The sequence below is a fragment of the Manis pentadactyla genome, chromosome 7 (assembly GCF_030020395.1).
Source record: "Manis pentadactyla isolate mManPen7 chromosome 7, mManPen7.hap1, whole genome shotgun sequence".
Classification (NCBI taxonomy): domain Eukaryota; kingdom Metazoa; phylum Chordata; class Mammalia; order Pholidota; family Manidae; genus Manis; species Manis pentadactyla.
Window position 1 is genome coordinate 61,445,656 of NC_080025.1, and position 23,545 is coordinate 61,469,200.

At 35.8% G+C, this 23,545-nt stretch overlaps 1 protein-coding gene across 4 annotated transcripts in view; it reads left to right on the forward strand.

Moving 5' to 3' along the window:
- PHTF2 (putative homeodomain transcription factor 2) overlaps positions 1–23,545 on the forward strand; it is a 147,578-nt gene that overhangs the window by 89,267 nt on the left and 34,766 nt on the right. For all 4 annotated transcript variants that reach the window (XM_057504436.1, XM_057504435.1, XM_036892458.2 and 1 more), the window contains 4 exons: positions 11,774–11,939; positions 12,863–13,027; positions 21,076–21,262; positions 22,075–22,230. In XM_057504436.1, the coding sequence (XP_057360419.1) occupies positions 11,774–11,939; positions 12,863–13,027; positions 21,076–21,262; positions 22,075–22,230 (674 nt within the window). The remainder of the gene's footprint in view (positions 1–11,773; positions 11,940–12,862; positions 13,028–21,075; positions 21,263–22,074; positions 22,231–23,545) is intronic.

Sequence of the window (23,545 nt, forward strand, 5' to 3'; positions counted from 1 at the left end):
GGAAGGTTGTATTTTTCTAGAAAGTTGTCCATTTCTTCTAGGTTATCCAGTTTCTTAGCATTATTCTCTAATGATTCTTTGTATTTCTTTAGTGTCCATAGTGATTTTTTCCTTTCTCATTTCTGATTCTGTTTATGTGTGTAGACTCTCTTTTTTTCTTGAAAAGTTTGGCTAGGGGTTTATCTATTTTTGTTTATTGTCTCGAAGAACCAGCTCCTGCTCTCATTGATTCTTTCTATTGTTTTGTTCCTTTTGATTTTATTTGTTTCTGTTCTAATCTTTATTATGTCCCTCCTTCTACTGAATTTGGGCCTCATTTGTTCTTTTTCTAGTTTCGTTAATTGTGAGTTTAGACTGTTCATATGGGATTGTTCTTCTATTCTGAGGCAGGCCTTATTGTAATATACTTTCCTCTTAGCACAGCCTTTGCTGCGTCTCACAGATTTTGCGGTGTTGAATTATTATTTTCACTTGTGTCCATATATTGCTTGATTTCTTTTTTTATTTGGTCATTGATCCATTGGGTATTGAGGAGCATCTTGTGAAGCCTCCATGTGTTTGTGGGATTTTTCATTTTCTTTGTGTAATTTATTTCTAGTTTCATACCTTTGTGGTCTGAGAAACTGGTTGGTACAGTTTGAGTCTTTTTGAATTTACCAAGGCTCTTTTTGTGGCTTAGTATATGATATTCTTGAAAATGTTCCATTTGCACTTGAGAAGAATGTATGTTCTACTGCTTTTGGGTGTAGAGTTCTGTCGATGTCTGTTAGGCCATCTGTGCTAATGTGTTGTTCAGTGCCTCTGTGTCCTTACTTATTTTCTTTCTGGTTGATCTGTCCTTCAGAGTGAGTGGAGTGTTGAAGTCTCCTAAAATGAATGCATTGCATTCTATTTCCCCTTTTCGTTCTGTTAGTATTTATTTCACATATGTAGGTGTTCCTGTGTTGGGCACATATATATTTATAATGGTTATATCCTCTTGTTGGATTAACCCCTTTATCATTATGTAATGTCCTTCTTTGTCTCTTGTGACTGTCTTTGTTTTGAAGTCTATATTGTCTGATACAAGTACTGCAACTCCTGCTTTTTTCTCCCTATTGCATGAAATACCTTTTTCCATCTCTTCATTTTTAGTCTGTGTATGTCTTTGGGTTTAAAGTGAGTCTCTTGTAGGCAGCATATAGTCTGGTCTTCTTTTTTTCTCCATTCAGTGACTCTATGTCTTTTGATTGGTGCATTCAGACCATTTACATTTAGGGTGATTATCGATAGGTATGTACTTATTGCCATTGCAGGCTTTAGATTCGTGGTTACCAAAGGTTCAAGGTTAACTTCCTTACTAAGAGTCTAATTACCTCACTTCATATGCTATTACAAACACAATCTAAAGGTTCTTTTTTTCTCCTCCTTTTTCTTCCTCCTCTATTCTTTATATATTAGGTATAGTATTCTGTACTCTTTGTCTATCTCTTGATTGACTTTGGGGGTAGTTGATGTAATTTTGCATTTGCTTAGTAATTAACTGTTCTACTTTCTTTACTGTGGTTTTATTACCTCTGGTGACAGCTATTAAACCTTAGGGACACTTCCATCTATAGCAGTCCCTCCAAAATACACTGTATAGATGGTTTGTGGGAGGTAAATTCTCTCAGCTTTTGCTTATCTGGAAATTGTTTAATCCTTCCTTAAAATTTAAATGATAATGTTACCAGATCAAGTATTCTTGGTTCAAGGCCCTTCTGTTTCATTGCATTAAATATATTATGCCACTCCCTTCTGGCCTGTAAGGTTTCTGCTGAGAAGTCTAGTGAAAGGCTGATCAGCTTTCCTTTTTATGTGATCTTCTTTCTCTCTCTGACTGCTTTTAATAATCTGTCCTTATCCTTGATCTTTGCATTTTAATTATTATTTGTCTTTGTGCTGTCTTCCTTGGGTCCTTTGTTTTGGAAAATCTGAGAGACTATCTCCTTCCCCAGATTGGGGAAGTTTTCAGCAATTACATCCTCAAAGACACTCTCTATAGCTTTTACTCTCTCTTCTTCTTCTTCTGGTACCCCTATAATACAAATATTGTTCCATTTGATTGGTCACATAGTTCTCTCAATATTCTTTCATTCTTAGAGATCCTTTTTTCTCTCTTTGCCTCAGCTTCTTTGTATTCCTCTTCTCTAATTTCTGTTTCATTTATCATCTCCACCATATCTAATCTACTTTTAAAACCTTCCATTATATGTTTCATTTCTGATACTGTGTTCCGTAATGATTGGATCTCCAACCAGACTTCATTCCTGAGTTCTTGAATATTTTTCTGTACCTCCATGAGCATCTTTATGATTTTTATTTTGAAATTTCTTTCAGGAAGGTTCATGAGGTCCATTTCATTTGACTCTTTCTCTGGTGTATTTGTGATTTTGCTTTGAACCAGGTTCCTTTGACTTTTCATATTTGTATGTGGCGCCCTCTAGTGCCCAGAAGCTCTACTCTCTGGAGTCACTCAGTCCTTTGAGCAATGTTGGGGGTCGCAGGGAAGTGGTGTTGGTGCCTGGGGGGAGGAAAGAGCTGTTTCCTGCTTTTTGGCTGCTATGCCAGTCTCCACTGCCAGAACCAGTGGGCCAAGCACACAGGTATAAGCCTCTATGCTTTGCATTTGTAGCTACTGTAGGCCGGGCTTCCCTCTGGCTGGCCTAATGCCAGGGCAGGATTTGCTGGTTTGCGAGCTAGGTGCAGGCTGGCTGGGAGGAAGGCACAGCAGGCTGCATATCACAAAGGTGGGTCTTGGAGCTGCGCAGCCAGCCAGGGGGCTGGAGCACCTGAAGATCGTGAAAGTTCCCAACCTGCTGGGCAGAGTGCACTTGGACAATTTTGTCTACCTGTCCTGTCTCCTGAGCAGTAAGCTCTGTGCAATCCTTGCCCGTTTAGCAGCCCTCTCGCTGTTAGGACGTCTCTCAGACGCCTGCCTTTCTTTTGTCACAGAGCAGCCGGATATGGATCCATATTTTCCACAAGCAGCTGGAAACTCAGTCTCTCCAGGTATTCTGCCTCTCTTAGCTTTCCAACCCCCTTAATCACCTGAGCACATGCAATGTAGGTTTGTGCTCCCAGAGCAGATCTTCAGAGCTAGGTATTCAGCAGTCCCAGGCCTCCACTCCCTCCCTGCTCCATTTTTCTTCCTCCTGCCAGTGAGCTGTGGCTTAAGTCACACCGGGCCACAGCTTTGGTACATTACCCTGTTCCATTAGGTCTATTCTTTTCTCCAGATGTATGCAGTCTGGCACAGCCCTCTTTCCTGTTGCTGTTTCAGGATTAGTTGTATTAATTATATTTTCGTATTATATGCAGTTTTAGGAGGAGGCCTCTGTCTCACCTCTCACACAGCCAACTTTAATCCCCTTTAAGTTTATTTTTATCAACTAATTTCTAGGTATAGTTATCCTAATTTTTATCGAGCTATTTTTCTGTGTTTGTTTTGCTCCCAAAAGGATTTAAGAGAGCTTAATCTAAGTATAGTTATCTTTAATGCCTTCTAGTTTATCTAAAGGAGAATACTTTATTCTCAAGTGGTCAGAAATCACAGTAGCTTATTAGAGTAATAATTAATCAGTGTCCTTGATTGTAAACACTGAGCAGTGCTTGTTTAATATTGTTGCTTTCTAGTATTTGAAGATAAACAAGTTTCCAGTAAAGCTACTAGTTCACATATTGTGTCTGAAATTCATTTACTGGCTTGTGTAAGTTAAATAGGGAACACAGGTTAGATCAGGCTTGAAAGAGAGGTTTTTCAGTTCAGAACCAAACTTGAGCATCATAAATGTTTATAAGTGATAAACACTGAACATTCTCGACGTAAAGCTTAGTTAAGAAGTCACTTTACCTGCTCCAAGTCACACAGCCAGTGAGAGAAGTCATGATGTGACTGTACTGCCCTTGGCAGACTGTTGGTGCCTGTAGAAACCCCTGTGCCTCCATCTCCTTGCATATAAAAGTAGGGTTTAGTGCTGTGAGGTATGTCCTGATTCTCTGTCCCACCCTTGTCTCACAAAAGGTACAAAGTATCATGTGCAGTCAGATTTGTTTTTTTATAACTACATACAGTTTTTTACTTCAATTACATGCCTTTTAAGTATCTCGACTAGGTATTCTCAACTCCATCCCTACTTTTTGCTTATGTCATCTTACCCAGATTGCTGCCAAGAGCCCTTACATTTTCTGACTTCTGTCGTTTCACCCATTAAATTACAAATCCAAACTACTTAAGGTCTAAATCTCCTCCTAGTTATCATTGCCTTCAAGATAAAAGCCAAGTTGAATAAGTACATATCTTTCAATAATCACCCTAAATGTAAATGGACTGAACGCACCAATCAAAAGACACAGAGTAATAGAATGGATAAAACGGCAAGACCCGTATATGCTGCTTACAAGAAACTCACCTCAAACCCAAAGACATGCACAGATTAAAAGTCAAGGGATGGAAAAAGATATTTCATGCAAACAACAGGGAGAAAAAAGCAGGTGTTGCAATACTAGTATCAGACAAAATAGACTTCAAAACAAAGAAAGTAACAAGAGATAAAGAAGGACACTGCATAATGATAAAGGGGTCAGTCCAACAACAGGATATAACCATTATAAATATATATGCACCCAATACAGGAGCACCAACATATGTGAAACAAATACTAACAGAATTTAAGGAGGAAATAGAATGTATTGCATTCATTTTGGGAGACTTCAACACACCACTCACTCCAAAGGACAGATCCACCAGACAGAAAATAAGTAAGGACACAGAGGCACTGAACAACACACTAGAACAGATGGACCTAATAGACATCTATAGAACTCTACATCCAAAAGCAACAGGATATACATTCTTCTCAAGTGCACATGGAACATTCTCCAGAATAGACCACATACTAGGCCACAAAAAGAGCCTCAGTAAATTAAAAAAGACTGAAATTCAATCAACCAACTTTTCAGACCATGAAGGCATAAAACTAGAAATAAATGGTACAAAGAAAGCAAAAAGGCTCACAAACACATGGAGGCTTAACAACATGCTCCTAAATAATCAATGGATCAACGACCAAATCAAAATGGAGATCCAGCAATATATGGAAACAAATGACAACAACAACACAAAGCCCCAACTTCTGTGGAATGCAGCAAAAGCAGTCTTAAGAGGAAAGTATATAGCAATCCAGGCATATTTAAAGAAGGAAGAACATTCCCAAATGAATAGTCTAATGTCACAATTATCGAAATTGGAAAAAGAAGAACAAAGGAGGCCGAAGGTCAGCAGATGGAGGAACATAATAAAGATCAGAGAAGAAATAAATAAAATTGAGAAGAATAAAACAATAGAAAAAAGTCAATGACACCAAGAGCTGGTTCTTTGAGAAAATAAACAAAATAGGTAAGCCTCTAGCCAGACTTATTAAGAGAAAAAGAGAGTCAACACACATCAACAGAATCAGAAACAAGAAAGGAAAAATCACGACGGAACCCACAGAAATACAAAGAATAATTAGAGAGTACTATGAAAACCTATATGCGAACAAGCTGGGAAACCTAGGAGAAATGGACAACTTCCTAGAAAAATACAACCTTCCAAGACTGACCCAAAAAGAAACAGAAAATCTAAACAGACCAATTACCAGCAACAAAATTGAAGCGGTAATCAAAAAACTACCAAAGAACAAAACCCCCGGGCCAGATGGATTTACCTCAGAATTTTATCAGACATACAGAGAAGACATAATACCCATCCTCCTTAAAGTTTTCCAAAAAATAGAAGAGGAGGGAATACTCCCAAACTCAATCTATGAAGCCAACATCACCCTAATACCAAAACCAGGCAAAGACCCCACCAAAAAAGAAAACTACAGACCAATATCCCTGATGAACATAGATGCAAAAATACTCAACAAAATATTAGCAAACCGAATTCAAAAATACATCAAGAGGATCATACACCATGACCAAGTGGGATTCATCCCAGGGATGCAAGGATGGTACAACATTCGAAAATCCATCAACATCATCCACCACATCAACAAAAAGAAGGACAAAAACCACATGATCATCTCCATACATGCTGAAAAAGCATTTGGCAAAATTCAACATCCATTCATGATAAAAACTCTCAACAAAATGGGCATAGGGGGCAAGTACCTCAACATAATAAAGGCCATATATGATAAACCCACAGCTAACATCATACTGAACAGCAAGAGGCTGAAAGCTTTTCCTCTGAGATCGGAAACAAGACAGGGAAGCCCACTCTCCCCACTGTTATTCAATATAGTACTGGAGGTTGTAGCCATGGCAATCAGACAAAACAAAGAAATTTCGGGAATCCAGATTGGTAAAGAAGAAGTCAAACTGTCACTATTTGCAGATGACATGATATTGTACATAAAAAACCCTAAAGACTCCACTGCAAAACTACTAGAACTAATATCAGAATTCAGCAAAGTTGCAGGATACAAAATTAACACACAGAAATCTGTAGCTTTCCTATACACTAACAATGAACTAATAGAAAGAGAAATCAGGAAAACAATTCCATTCAGAATAGCATCAAAAAGAATAAAATACCTAGGAATAAACCTAACCAAGGAAGTGAAAGACCTATACCCTGAAAACTATAAGACACTCTTAAGAGAAATTAAAGAGGATACTAACAAATGGAAACTCATCCCATGCTCGTGGCTAGGAAGAATTAATATCGTCAAAATAGCCATCCGGCCCAAAGCAATCTACAGATTCGATGCAATCCCTATCAAATTACCAACAGCTTTCTTCAATGAACTGGAACAAATAGTTCAAAAATTCATATTGAACTGCCAAAGACCCCGAATAGCCAAAGCAATCCTGAGAAGGAAGAATAAAATGGGGGGGATCTCGCTCCCCAACTTCAAGCTCTACTACAAAGCCACAGTAATCAAGACAATTTGGTACTGGCACAAGAACAGACTCACAGACCAGTGCAACAGAATAGAGACTCCAGACATTAACCCAAACATATATGGCCGATTAATATATGATAAAGGAGCCATGGACATACAATGGGGAAATGACAGTCTCTTCAACAGATGGTACTGGCAAAACTGGACAGCTACATGTAAGAGAATGAAACTGGATCTCTGTCTAACCCCATACACAAAAGTAAATTCGAAATGGATCCAAGATCTGAATGTAAGTCATGAAACCATTAAACTCTTAGAAAAAAGCATAGGCAAAAATCTCATGGACATAAACATGAGTGACTTCTTCATGTACATATCTCCCCGGGCAAGGGAAACAAAGGCAAAAATGAACAAGTGGGACTATATCAAGCTAAAAAGCTTCTGTACAGCAAAGGGCACCATCAATAGAACAAAAAGTTGTCCTACAGTATGGGAGAATATATTTGTAAATGACTGATCCGATAAAGGATTGACATCCAAAATATATAAAGAGCTCGCTCACCTCAACAAACTAAAAGCAAAAAATCCAATTAAAAAATGGGCAGAGGAGCTGAATAGACAGTTCTCTAAAGTAGAAATCTAGATGTCCAACAGGCACATGAAAAGATGCTCCACATCGCTAATCATCAGAGAAATGCAAATTAAAACCACAATGAGATATCACCTCACACCAGTAAGGATGGCTGCCATCCAAAGGACAAACGACAACAAATGTTGGCAAGGTTGTGGAGAAAGGGGAACCCTCCTACATTGTTGGTGGGAATGTAAATTAGTTCAACCATTGTGGAAAGCAGTATGGAGATTCCTCGAAAAGCTCAAAATAGAAATACCATTTGACCCAGGAATCCCACTTCTAGGAATTTACCCTAAGAATGCAGCAGCCTAGTTTGAAAAAGACAGATGCACCCCTATGTTTATCGCAGCACTCTTTACAATAGCCAAGAAATGGAAGCAACCTAAGTGTCCATCAGTTGATGAATGGATAAGGAAGGTGTGGTACATATGCACAATGGAATATTATTCAGCCATAAGAAGAAAACAAATCCTACCATTTGCAACAACATGGATGGAGCTAGAGGGTATTATGCTCAGTGAAATAAGCCAGGCGGAGAAAGAGAAGTACCATATGATTTCACTCATATGTGGAGTATAAGAACAAAGGAAAACTGAAGGACCAAAACAGCAGCAGAATCACAGAACCCAAGAATGAACTAACAGTTACCAAAGGGCAAAGGACTGGGGAGGATGAGTGGGAAGGGAGGGATAAGTGTGGGGGAAAAGAAAGAGGGCATTACGATTAGCATGTATAGTGCGTGGGGGGCACAGGGAGGGCTGTGCGACACAGAGAAGACAAGTGGTGATTTTACAGCATCTTACTGTGCAGATGGACAGTGACTGTGAATGGGTATGTGGGGGGGACTTGGTGAAGGGGGGAGCCTGGTAATTGTAGATTAATATAATTGTAGATTAATGATACCAAAATAAAAATAAATAAATAAATAAATAAGATAAAAGCCAAGTTTTCCATCCCTTGTTGCTTCCCTCCCCAACTTTAACCAGGCTAAATTAGCTCTTTGCTGTTTCTTAAAATACTCCATGCTTTTTTTCTTTTTGTTTTTGTTTTTTTTCTCTTCATGCCTTTGGACAGTCATCTCTGTCTGAGTAGTCATTTCCCTTTTATTTACCAAGTCAACTCCTATTTTTTGTCTCACAGGTTAGGCATCCAACAGCACCTTCTTTTAGAAGCTTTTCATAACCTCCCTTTTTAGTTACTTGTCTTATATAATGCTTAGTTATACCATAGTACTTTGCAGTGTTCTTTTTGTCTGTTGGGCCGCCATATCAAATTGTTAAACTTAATTCTGTGTTTTAAACAACAGAAATTAATTTTCTCACAGTTCTGGAGGTGGAAATCCAAGATCAAGGTGTCATTTGGTTGGCGTCAGCTGAGGTATCTCTACCTGCTTGTAGACAGCCACCTTCTCACTGTGTCCTCACATGCCCTTCTGTGCGTGAGCAGGGTGAGATCTCTCTTGTCTCTTCCTCTTCTTATAAGGACACTGGTACTATTAGATTAAGGCCCTACTCTTACGACTTCTTTCAACCTTTATTACATCCTTATAGGCCCTATTTGTACATTTATTCACATTGGGGCTTAGGGCTTCAACATATGAATTTGGGTGGGGGCTGTAATTCACTCCATTACTGAGTTGTTTCTTTATGTGTCCCTCTTTCTCTAAACTGAGGAGGGTCAGGGAATAGAGACTATGTCTTATTTGTCTTTCTGCTCCCAGTGCCTAACACCTGCCACTAAATCTTAAAGATTGACAGACCTAAAAATTAAACTTGAGTTATTTTATTTTCCTGATAATTGTCCTTAGAGTTCTGCTTGGCCAGTATATGAAGCCCTGCCTTGGTACTTGTGCCTTATAAATAATATTTTATCTTGGTTGTTCTCTTGGAGAAATCTCTAGAAGTACTGTCTAGCAGAAATCTCCACCAGTACTGTCTAGTTCATAGGAATTCACGAAATGATCAAAAGTATGACTTAGCGAGTGGTGAATGTGTTCTTACATCTTCTAACCCTTCACATGAGAAGGAACAAAATGGAAAAGGTGATGCCAGAGCCTTGGATACCAGACCACTGCCTCAGGAACTGAAGCCATGGAAGGAATGTGGCCACTTTGAGAGGCACAGCCAGAAGAAAGAAGGAGAAGGAGGAATAAAGTGGCTTCCCGTGATCCCCTTTCTTCTAATGCTCTCTATTGGCAGAATTTCACAGAATCAGACAACTTCCTGGAAGTTAAAATGGAAAGTAGTTTGTAGGTTTCCAGCCCTAGCATTAAGAAGTGATCATAGGGCTGAAAGAGTACAAATAACCAAGAGGTTATATAATATCTGAAGTTCTTTAAAATGTTCTTCTTTGTGTCTGAAACTGTGAACCTCTCAAGTAGTATTTGCGTCCCTCTCCTTTTTGAAGACACTTAAGTTCATGATAGCTAATAGAAGTACCATTTACCAATGTTAGGTGCACATTTACTATATGTAAGGAGCTTTTCAAGTGGCTTACTGATATTACATCACTTGAAACCTGCATTACCTATATATAGTATTATTATGCAGAAGAATAAACCAAGGCTCAAAAAGTTACAGAACTCAATAAAGGTCACATTAGAGTTCACGTTAAAAACAACAAAAACTCTACTTTTCAAAATTCTAGACTGTTACAAAACAACTAGAGATTTTGAGTTAAATTACAGGGTAATTGATAAAGATGCTTAGCATTTTTAAAAATTCTTTTTTTTCTTTTAAAGAAACTTACTCAGAGAATATAAAACTGAAATTTGTTTTTAATGATCCTTCTCAAACTTATTAGAAGGTCAAGTGTTTAAGCTTAAATCTTGGCCTGCGAAACCAGGATTCTTTCAGTTGCAGGTAGCAGAAAACCAAATGCAAAGTAGCTTTTGCAAAAAGTGGTGGGTTTTTTTTTGTTTCTTTTACTGCTATCACAAAAGTTTTCAAAGAAACAGGTTTATTGTACTAGACAGACTAGTACATTAACTGTTGTTTAATAACTAGTATAATAATTGGGGTGACTATGTATTCCAGTTTGCCTGGGGGACTGTCCAACTGTCTGAATTTACTTGTGTTGTCCTGGTGATTTTATTAACAGCTCTTCTGATTTAGATGACTTACATAAACTCCCAGATACCCATCACTTTGAGTAAATTATATACATCATGGCATTTTACCCCTGAGCACATCCCTATGCATCTCATCAAAAGAAGTGCATTGCACAACCACGTTACAATGATCACACCTAACAAAATGAACAAAAATCTAGTATTCAAATTCTCCAATTGTTCCAAAACAGAATTAGGTACTGTTAGGCTCCAGATTCAAGCATTGTTGGATCTAGAGGCTTAGATGATATCTTCCTTTTAATGCTGTTGCCTCTGCTTTACTTATGCTGGTCTCATTGTTAGGACACTTCCTGAATAGAGGCTGAGATGAGCCCGGCAATGTCCTATTTCCTTAGTGTTTGAGTTCTAGGAGAAAGGCCTTCAAAGCACCTATATTAATCCCTGAAAAAGATTCTGATTGGCCCTGCTTAGGTGACCTGCCAATCTTTTTATTAGTTCCTGTGCCCAGAGGTAAAACTGGCTGGCCTAGGTTACGTGTCCAGCCCTGAGGTAGGAGAGAGAAAACCATATGATTGACAGATAAAGAGGCCAACTTCTAAAAGATAAAGAGAGTTTATGTCTAGAAAGTCTAAAGGATGCTAACTAAGCAGGCAAAAACAAGATTTCTTCTTCACATGGTAATGTTTAGCATTAATAGATATTTAGCATTTCCCCTGAAAATATGCCCAAGTAAATGTATAGGTAGACATCTATTGAAAAGAGGCTCTATTTTATACTTACTACACACTTATCATAGACTTCCTTGTTTGTAAAACAAAGAAGTAAGTGTACTTGGGGTTAGTGTGGTTCTTGTGATTGTCTGTGGTCTTACCAGGAATGTCTTTAGATCTGCATGCATTTGGTTTTCATTGCAGTGTTTAGGCATGTACTTTAGAGACTATGTCGGGTGTTACCTTGTTCCAAGAGTTTGTTACTGAATAGTGTGGTTAGCCAGTGGCAAACAAAATAGTCTGAACAGACTTGTCTGGGGTAATATTTTTAACTCATTTAAATTTAGAAAAATAAGTTGATGAAAAGCAATGTTAGAACAATTTTTAAAGTCTTCAAAAAGTGACTGTCAAATCTATGATTAAATGTATTTTCTTTCCCTTTGTGTAGTTGCCGCAATAGTGTTATTCTGTTCCGCTTCCAGCCCACATAGCATACCTCTGACAGAAGTGATTGGGCCAATATGGCTGATGCTGCTTCTGGGAACTGTACACTGCCAGATTGTTTCAACAAGGACACCCAAACCTCCTCTAAGTACAGGAGGAAAAAGAAGAAGGTACTGTCTTTTAAAAGAGTGATCTCTTTGTAGATTCCTGTAATTTGAATCCAGGATTGAGTAAAATGTCTTCTAATGTTGCTCCTTCAAATAAAACAGTGAGCTTCAGAATCAGCTACCAGATGATTTAGTTTCTGTATTAACTTCAAGGCCATCTTAAGACCACACACCTGCTTTTGTTTTTGTTTTTGTTTTCTTTCTTGAAGCTCATTTCTAAAGCACCTAAGATCAATGTAAGAAATATATGTTAGCTAAAGTTGCTAATAATTCCTGCTATTTACAAAATCTTGTACTTGTGATATGCTTTGGCAAAAACAAAAGCCAAAAAAAATAATCACGGCTATATTCTGTTTAATAAATGCTATTTGAAGCTGTTTAATGTCCCTTGGTTAAGTAAACATAGCAAGTCTCACTGGCTGGCCAATCAGCACAATGGAATTGCCTTGACGGTCTTTTGGAGGAATTCCTTTTTGAAATATCATTGCTAAGAAATCACGACATTTGAAAATTTGGGATGTTGAGATTTAAGCCCATTTCACTTGGAAAGATATTACCTACATTATATAAATAACATTGCTGATCAGTTAGATTATAATTCTCTCTGATCTAAATTTTCTTCTTTCTTCAATATATAGCATTCAAGTGGGGAAGAAATGCATTTGTAAATACCTGTCCGTGTGATCTTTACAACCTAATGTCCACTGACCTGTCAGTATGCGCAAAGAAACAGTACTTTAACATTAGTATAAATTGGATTTGAATATGTATTTTAATATTTGGATTAACTTTTATACAGTAAATCTTAATTTTATTGTGTATTAAAATTTCTGTTTATGTTTACCAAAATTTTGAATGTATTGATGAGAAAGTGGTTGTTAAAATTTGTAAAGCTGCCTTCCAATTCTCAATCTCTTCTGCTGAAGGAAATTAAGAAAAGCAGCGCATTTGGAAGTACATAGGGAAGGAGATGGTTCTAGTACCACAGATAATACGCAGGAGGGAGCAGTTCAGAGCCACGGTACAAGCACCTCTTACAGCGTTGGCGCTGTCTTCAGAGATCTCTGGCACGCTGCTTTCTTTTTATCAGGGTTTGTATTTATTCAAGGCTTTATATGGCATAGAGATGCACTATCCCTTTTCTGGTACTTCAGTCTCAGGTAATGAATATTAATGACTTTAAATATGACAGCATTATGATGGGTTCTGTTTTGATAGATTGTAATGCTGTAAAGATAATGGAAAAATAGAGACCATAACATTTATTTTGGGGTATGTGTGAATACATCTATATGAGAATGAATATACTATATCATCAAAGTGTACTTAGAACTTCTTAATTTTGGTTTCTTTTGTGATTTCTCAAGTACTATATTCTATTAAACTGGTTGTTTTACTTTTATCAACATTATAGGTAAGTTTGACTTTAATATGCTGTGTGCGTTTTATGATTATTTTCTTTAATCCCTGCCTCAATTATATAAAATTATCTGAAATAAAACATATAGCCATTCTTTTTTAAAAGAATAAAATGTATATTATATTATGAAATCCAATTTCTGTACATTGGGCTTTTGTGTAGTTTGTACCACAATAAAGATTTATCAAAATAAGGACATACAGAGTAAATGTGAAAAATATATTAAACCTAATTCAGTGTTGTGTTATTACTTTGAAAAGTTAACTCAAAACATTTAATGGTTATGTTACTAGTTTACATATACATATAACAAATTTGAAAAAGTTAAAAGCTGTGATCAAAAACCTGAGTATAACTGATGAAACTTATTAAATCAAGGAAAGGGATACTGCAAATAACCATTTGTTATTTTTTTTAACTCCTCTAATAATACCGTTGTTTCATCAATATGTGACTGTGCTCTTAAGATACAAGTTTATCATGCATTATGCAATTAAGCAATTATATTCTGGGCATACTTTCATCGATTGTAATTGGGGGGGTAGTTTTCCAAAGTTTTAATAGTTTGTTACATGGCATTAAAGTGATTCTCTAACTGTTCTAACTGCCTGTTCTTCCTCCAGAGAAGATAGAGGGTTTGTTTTGAACTTCAGTTGGATTTTTTCTCTATCTTCTTTGTTAGTTCTTTTTTTTTCTTTTTAAATAAATAACTCTCTAACAGTAAGATGTGATAATTTTATCACAGTGAAGTCATTTTCTTAAATCTCAAGACTTTCTGATGAGCAGTTAAAATAGCATAGTGGATATGTTTTGCTTTGGGGGAATCATTTATAGTTGTTTTGGTTGTATAAAACTGATACAGTATTACTTAGTATTTAGAATCACCCTAAATTAGTAGGTTATTGCCTTTGGAATTTTACCATATTTCTCTAGTCAAGTGATATTCAGATTTTAGCTTTCCGTCTTTGGGGATGTAGCATGACCTTGACTACCAGTCACTGATCTTATAATGGCTAAACCCTTTGCATTTATTCCCTTTAATCATTGACAACTGTAATCTAAATGTTTTTAAAGATGCACTGTTTCCGTCACTCTTCATTTTGTGACTGGTTTGCCAACATATGAATAAGACCGCTATAAATATTAGGTACAGAAAGATCCTAAGAAAAATATTTTTAGAAGTTCTAAACTGAGTTCTGAAATCTTGATAATGTCTTGTTCTTTCAGCTTTTGATAAGTCAGAAAGGGCTTTAACTGAAATATCAACTGAAACTTAAAGTATTTCTGTTGATAATAAATTGAAAAGCTGAATACTTTCATTAAGGTATCTGAATTAACATAACTGGTGGGAAAATAAATGCAAAAGCACACAAATATCTAAGCTTGTGTATAGTATCTTACTGGCTTTCAAATGTTAGGATGAGAACTACTATTTTTACATTCTGTACTTACAAGTTGGAAAAGCTCTATTTATCATCATCTCTAAGTACATTTTCTTTAGATAAAACAGTTCTTTTTAAAACAAGACATAGTATTTCTCATTTGAAAAAAATTAGGAATCATAAAAGAACTCTGTGAAGCTGAGGAAACAAAGGCAAATAATCTATCAATTAAAAAAATGTAGAAATCAACCATATTTCTTAAGGATTTAATACTTTAATTTCAGGGAATTATAATCTCAAATTAGCATATTATAGTTTCTACTAAAAAGGTTGAATAGGAAGAATTACATCTAGAGTGTGTATCACCTCAGCATAATACCTATTTCAAATTTAGATAGATTCTAAGTTTTCTTTCATGTCCTTAAAGATTCATTTGACCATCACAATATCATTGAAAAATAGTAAGTAGGAATTATGCTTTTTTTTTTGAGTAAAACATGTGACTTATATAAATTGACTTGGTGAATTAGAGACAGATACCAGAATAAAACCAGGTTACATGTTAAATTATGTGCCCCACTGACCTAACTGAAAGATTTCTGTCCCATTTAGCCTCCAGATTTACTGTTCAAAAACTAAAGTGAAAGTTAAAAATTTTTTTAATTGATTTCTTCACATAATGGAGTAAACTACTATGTGGTAAGGGTATGCATAGTGGTATGTAGTCCCCCCAGAAATTTTTGGTACAAGGATTAAAATTTGATTTTTGATAGCTAGAGTTTAAATTGTTCAGTCATTTAAGCTGTAAACTGAGTGAGGCTCTCTTGCCTGTCTTCCACAGACAAGGATGAAGACTACGTAAATGCCAGTATATCCCAGATTTTTAAGAATATCTTATGGCCACAACTAGATAACTCATCAGATTTGTTATGTCACTGTACTTTAGAATTGGACTGGTCTTAGAAAAATTACAGGTACCATAAAAAAACCTAGTTTGGTACACACCTCTGAAGCTTATGTGTTGTAGAGGATATCTAAGGAAACAGGGGCCCAAATGTCTTATATTAGCATGTGATCAAGTTGTATGGATAGCTCCTGATAGCAGTGATGGTAATATGTATGCTCGGGGGTCATTTTCTTATATCTGAGATTTTATGCACTCTCTCTCTAACCTCCCTCCTGCCACTATTCCTAACCTTGTGCAATTGAGAGCAGGACTAGAAATTTCATACTATGCTCTCGAACAAGAGTTATGTTATTGCTAACTTCTGCATATCAACTCTCTCTAATGTCCTTTAGTACTGAAAGGATGATCTTCAGTTAGATCTATCTATATACCTCTGCATATTTTTGAGTGCACCAACAAATACTTCCAAATATTTTTTTCCCATGGTAGTACAAAGTGCCATGAATGTTCTACCTGATTACCTCATTAGGTATTTTCATATAAAAACACACTGTTTTTCATGTTTGGTACAGAAGATTTGAGATTTTAGAAGCTAGTATGATATTCTTTAAAAGTTGTGTTGACTTTCTGATTAAATTTTTTAATGAAAAGCAACCAGTTTTGTGATTTTTTTATGGTGTAGATTGTACGTTTATTTGCATTTTTTCAGAAAAGAACAAAATCATTTATCTTGCAAAGGAACTAAGGTATTTAAGTGATATGTATTTCTAAAAGTCATTTCCTCCTAAGAGTATTTTTGACATACATCTCAAGCATAATACTTCTATAAAACTCTAAGCCTTGACCATGGCAGTGAACTTGCACATTGTTTCTTTACAAATGCTGTCTGTTCAAAATCCAGTGCTGGAAATACTGCCTCTATCATGAAGTAAGTAAAATCAGCATAGACTTGTATGTCTTCTAAGGTGCTACTGATCTCACTGCCCAGATGCCTGTGACTCACAGTGTTCGGGTTGATCTAAGAAAATACTGTTAACTCTGATGTTATCAAGTGAATGTATTATATGTGTTAAGTGTAGCTGTCAAAAGGTAAACTTTTTATGAATAATATTATTTGCTATACTGTAGTACTTTAATTTCTCATACCAGCTTTCCACCCTGCTTTTTATATTTGGTAGGGAATGATGATTTAGATATATGTATTTGTTTTAAAACCAAAATACTGTTTACTTTGCTTCAATTTATTTTTGTACCTATTTTAGAGTTGAATTAAATAGAAGTAGCTTCCCCTTAAAAAATATACTCTTAAGAATTTTATAATATAAAAAAAATAAATCTCTTATTCCTGCTGCCTTTCCTTACTATTTTTACTCTCAAACAAGGGAATGGGAGGAATTACTTAAACATCTGAGTCCTGATAGCCTATGTTCCTTTGAGAAAAATTAATATTAGTCTGTGAAGTTCTTACTTTCAGCTACTAGTACAATATGCATGACAGAGCATTGTGGTAAAACTAAACCTCACCTGGAGTGGTCACAATTTTTTACGCTCTTTACCTACATTAATTGGAATTCATCTCTCCTATTATTGCTCCTTTCATCATTTCCTCTGTGATCAAATCCAAAGAATGCCCTAATCAGGGCATAAATTAAGTGTACTTTTAAAATATGTAATTTTATTTTGAAACAATTTCAAACATAGAAAAGTTGAGAACAGTGCAAAGAACTCCCATATATCTTTCACCCAAAGACCCAATTCAAATTCTGCTAAGTGCCCTTATTAATATCCTTTACAACAAAAGGATCTAATCTGGGATCATGTACCACACCCAGTGGTCACATCTCTCTAGTTTCCTTCAATCTGCAACAGACTTCAGTCTTTCCTCAACTTTCATATTTTTCACATTTTTTGAAGACTCCAGGACAATCACTTTGTTAGAATGTCCCTTAATCTGGATTTGTGCCAGTGATGTTCTATACCTGGCTCCAAGTGACTTGTGAGAGCTGAATATGCATCTCTTGTCCCAATTCTGTGTTCAATGTTACCTCTTGGTACTTGAAATTGGCCAAGGATGGGATTATTTACACCAAAAAAATCAGAAAACACTACAGACAAGGGCTTTTTATCCCTCAAGAGCCAGTTCTTTAACATTTAGCAGCAGACTACTCAGTTAGTGGTATGATATTTCTTCATGATTAAACCCAAGTTACACATTTTCGGCAGGAATATAACAGGAGTGGTACTTTGCTCTCATTGCATCCTGTCAGGTGGCAAACAATGTATATTTTTTCCCATACGAGTGATATAATAATCACTAGATTTAAATTCCTGTCTGAGATACATTAAGAATATGAAAACAACCCATTTCTCATCCCACCTTGACTCTCTGGTTTTAGCTTTCATTGATAATGCTTGCCTGAATAATTATGATGATGGTTGTCAGTTGGTGATTTTTCTAATTTCATCATTCCTTCTACATTTATTAATTAGCATTTTACTTTAAGGAAAGCTTTCCCTTTATTTACTCATGGATTTCTATTTTACTCAGTTTGTTATGGTCACTTATTTTGATGATCAGATTGGCCTAAATTTGGCCAGTGGAGCCCTTTGAGCAGTTTCTTTGTCTTTTTTGACATATCCTTATCATTCTTTGAGTACTTCCTTACTTCCTGGCACAACTAAATGTTTCAGGTTCACCTTGTACTTCTGCCTCAGCCCCAGAACCATTCTTTTCTTCAAGGAGAGTGGTATATAGAAACCAAGATCTGACCGCTAGATGTGCTCATTGCTATTGAGGTGTTGCTACCCCCAGCCTTCTGGGCATAACTAGAAAGTGTGTGTGGGGTTGGGGAGGGGATGCATGCATTCATGTATGTGTTTATCCCTTGACATTTATATTTATTTCTATGTCTATATGTATTATAAACAGTGACTTAGCAAAGACAGCTCCAATTCACATATAATGCCACAGAGTTCATTTTATCTTTTCTCCTCTCTATGTCTTCCTTCTCTATCACTGAAAAATGTAGTTCCCATTTTCCTCAATATGCGTATGTATTTACTTAACCCTCTGTAAGTAGCCATCTCCCAATCACACTAGGCTGCCCCTGGCACTCTGCCCTGAAATTGTCCTTGAATAGGCTGCTTTATTGGCCAGCACTGGGCTGACCCTGCTGTCCCACTCCAACAGTATTCCTTAAGTGCTGTTATTACCAGCCACTGCCAAGCTGTCTGGATTTGTACTTTGAACAACTTTGTAAACTCTGATGGTGGAACTTATATTTACTATTTTCTTTGTCATTTCAGTTTGCTTAGCAACTGATTTGCATTTAGTTTATGAGAAACATCAGATAGCTGCTATGGCTTAGTAACTTAAAATTCATTTCTCCTGATAGTGTTGCATGTACCTTGAAGAGTTAATGGGTAGAGAAACAACCCAGAGAAAACTGGAAAGAGGCAGAGATAAGGAAGAGAGGAAGTGGCAGATAGCTGAAAGGTATCACGTAGAATAGGTGCTGGTAGTCCTCTTCCCCTGACTTACCAAAGTCATTACCCTGTCCTAGTAAGGAAAGAATATATTCCCCTTATAAAAATCCGTAAAGCAGCAGTTGCTACTGATTGAAAGCCCTTTTCAACTAGGCCCATTTTGTTCTCTCAGGTTCTTTTTCTACTTTGACTATTGATCTCCAGGCCTATGTTTTCAACTGCCTACTGAGTTTTCTCAGGGTGTTCTTGGGCACTTGAGCTCCAACATTTCTATCTTTTTTACAAATAAATTACTCCTCTTGCATACCCTGTCTGATGAATAGTTCTACCAACTATCCAGTCTTCCTTTACCTCATTCACCTTCTTTTCCAGCCCTGTGTAATTTCCATAAACTTTTATAAATACCTTTCCTGCACACTCCATATTTTCATGTTGCACAATGTTCAAGGGAAAGGGAAAGGGAACAATTAATAACTGGTGTTTCTATTTCTTCACCAGGCAGATAAATTCACTTTTGCCTACACCTTGTGTTTTACATTTTTGCCCATTCTCCTCTCTACTATAATTCATTTTCCTCCCTCCTTCTGCCACTCTTAAATCACCTTTCTTCTATGGTGCATTCCCTTGGTCTCTCCATGCCTCTTAGGGTCATATAGAAAGAAAAGGGTCAGAAAATTGGGCTTCTGATTCTTGAACTTCTAGAGATGTGTTCTGAATGACTAAAAAGTATCAAAACTCTAGAGCTTATGAGAAGTATGGTCTGTCTGTGTGTTCCCTTTAATCTTGCAGGAAAAGGGCAGGTAGGAAGGGGCCTGTGTTTGTATTATGACAAAAATGTTCTAGGCTTTGATGCATGTGTTAAGAATAAATCCTAACAGGCAGTTTTCTAAAGAGTGTGGGCAGTTGGAGGTGGTGTGGAGAATATAATTAGCCTCTTAGTAGAACTTTATTCTAGTGCCAGCTTTGCCTCTAACTGGCTGTGTGACCTTAAGTAAGTCACATAAAACTCTTTATATTTCTGATTCCTTGTTTCCAAAATTGGCATTCAGAATAGGTAAATTCTAAGATACTATTCAGTTCTAAAAGATTTTAATAGAACCAAGTAACTAGTATGAAACATAATTTTTTTGTGCATTTTTTAAAACTTTTGTTTTTTGATCTCATGAGGGCAGTATACTAGTTTTGTTTTTCCTTTCTTGCAAAACTGGTATGTTAGAGAAAATTCAAGGGGATTTATTTAAATATAATTAAATAATTGCTTTTTAATAATGTCTTGTGATAGACTTAATCTTCATTGAGCACATTCTAAGTTTGTGTGTGACTTACTGACCATTTCTTTTGGATAGCCATTCTTTCTCCCACTGTAGTCTCTGACAAGGACTCCTAGAGCATTTGCTATTAATCAAAAATGTCTTGTTTATTATTTCCTATGTTGTATTTTATGTATGGGGAAAAATCTAATTACTGTAAATGAGGAACCTTAATTGTAGCCTTTTAGGGCTTTGTAAACTACATGATTACTAATATTTTTTACAGAGTATTTTGGTGGGTGAAAGGTTGGTTACCTCTTTATTTTCTTTGTGTTCTTCATTTCTACTTCCATTATTTGGAACATTGTATAAAGTTTTCCCTTTTTTCATTTATTTTTATGTTACCAAAGGTCCTATGTCTCCCACTATATATTAAGATGAATTTTTCTGACATATTTTTGTATATATACTAGTGGTAAAGTGTTTGGGTAAATGAGAGTATTAAAATTAAGCAAAAACACTGATTGCAACTTAATTTGATAATTACTGAGATCATTTTTTAAAAATAAAACTTAAAAAATAAGTTAACTCTAATAAGTGGGCAAAATTTTAATTTTAATCTTATACTTTACTCAAAGACCAGGTGATTTTGACCAAGAATTATTTGGTAAGTTGTGAGTATTTTTCTTTTTAGATCAAAGAAAGCAAAGAATTCAATTGATAAATCAACTGAGACTGACAATGGCTATGTATCCCTTGATGGGAAAAAGACTGTTAAAAGCAGTGAAGACGGAATGCAAAGCCATGAACCTCAGTGTGAAACTATTCAGCCAGAAGAAACAACCTGGAACACAGGAACACTGAGGAACACTCCCAGCAAAGTAAGTGTGATTTTTTAAAAATAGTTTTGTCTTTGTGATTTTAGGCATGGTGATTGCCCTTGAGCTATGTATTTTCTCCAGAATTTATTCTGTGAGACTTTACAAATCACACTGATGAAGCTGAAAATCAGATAAAGTAATATGAATAAACATCACTGACAATACAACTTGACACTTTTCTGAATTGATTGATGGTTCCAATTTTTCCAAAATGTTAAAGCACTTTATAATTTATAGTTGATATTTGTTAAACCTTATCTTTTCTTCCTCTGTTGCCATGTGTATAAGAATTTGTTTTGAGTGACACATCTAAATTATTCTAGAAACTGAACTAGGAATCTGGTTTTCCACTTATGTTCTCTACTATTCACCATCCTGAACTACCATTCACCTCCTGCCTCATAAGCCATTATTAAATCAGTGATGGTCTTATAATTGATGGCATTTTAAGTTTATAAAAATAGTGTACTTATTAGTTCATCTCAGGTCTCAGCTTTTTAAATATCCTCTGATCTGGCTTGTATCTGATTTCTTAATTTTGTAAGCTATTTAAAATCCTTTTGTGAAGGATTGATGATATTTGGCAAATGACTGTTGAATTATTGTTAAAATAACAGTATAGTCATTGATTTAAGACATTTTCTCAGAAAATCAGGTATTACTAGTCATTTACTTTGAGGTTTGAAGGTTCTTAAAGGTGTGTGTGTGTGTGTGTGTGTGTGTATAATCTATGTATAATTTAGAATTTGCAGTTTTAAGGCTACAAGGTCAGTCAGAAATGGCCAGTAACCCTAATTGTACTCCCAACTTAGGATACCCACAGGACAATAACAAATGTTTCTGATGAAGTTTCCAGTGAGGAAGGTCCTGAAACAGGATACCCATTACGCCGTCATGTGGACAGGACTTCTGAGAGCATTCTTCGAAATAGAAAGTCACATCATTATAAGAAAAATTACCCTAATGAGGTATATACTTTGGCCTTACATATCTACATACATAGCTATTTTACGTTACTAATTACAGCTTCTTTCAGCAATTGAATATCTTTGAGATAACAAATACTTCCCATCAGTATCAATATGTTATTGTAATATGATCTGGATTTATAGAGTAGCAGTTTTAGATTTATGTATTGTACATGATAAATAGCCACACATTTCTACTCATTTTGTGCATTATTTCTGAAGACTTACACATTCAGTTTGCTGTTTACTATTAAGGAAGACCATCCTGGAGAGACAGTCTATGAACTCCTGTGTTAGTTTTTTCCACAGTTTGAAAGGCTGATAACTTCTTGATTATAGCAGAGTTACTATCTAAGTGACTTCCTTCATTTAATTGTCACCAGTCATTAAGTTGCTCATTCTATAATAGTCAATTCTTTTTTCTTCTTTGATTCTGTTTTTCTTTGTTAATATTTCTTTTTCTCTACACCCTTTTCTAACTTCATCACATCTCTTGAAACTACCTAAATAGAAAAAGAGTTTCATTCAATTGTGTTTTCAGTTTTATTCTAAAGACAGAGCATTTCATTATCTCTCTTCAAGGCAAATGAATTACTCCTTAGGTCACTTTGATAACCACTATGTTACACTCTTTTTGGACTGTATTAGAATTCTTTTTCTTGATGATTTAAGGTTAAACTTTAGAAAAATCAAATATGCTGTGCTGGAATGTGCAAACCTTGAGGGTCTTAAGATTAGAAGAGGTTCCTGTTCTTTGTACACTCTTCTGTGTGGTCATCTCTGGTTAATCTTTATGGTGACTGGATGTTTAGTGGCTGCCATTAGTCACACACTGAAGTCAGTGTGTCTGCTCATAACAATTTCCTCTCACCATCTGTTCCTAAACCAGATGACTATGCTTGTGAAGTTCAGTCTTACTCTATATACAATTAGAAGTCATTTGGTCTTGGACAGGATTCAGGACCTCCTATAGAAGGAAGTCTACACTTCTCTACAGAATAAACTATTTGGCTTTAGAGACACTTTGCTTACCCTATAATTTTGCTCTTCTTAGTTTGCAACTATATTTTGAACTACTGAGATTCTTGAAGGGCAGAACATTATTCTACTAATCTTAACTTTTAAATAAATATGTTGCTTAAATCTTCTAGATGTCAAGCTATGTAAAGCTAATAGCTAGTAGGTATTGGTTTTAGATATTTTTTTAATGATGTAAAAGATTACATAAAATTAAAATCTGGTCTTCACATTCTTCACTTGTAAGTAAGTAACTTTAGAATAGACAATGTTTAAAAAGCTGCATTTCAGTTCCAAA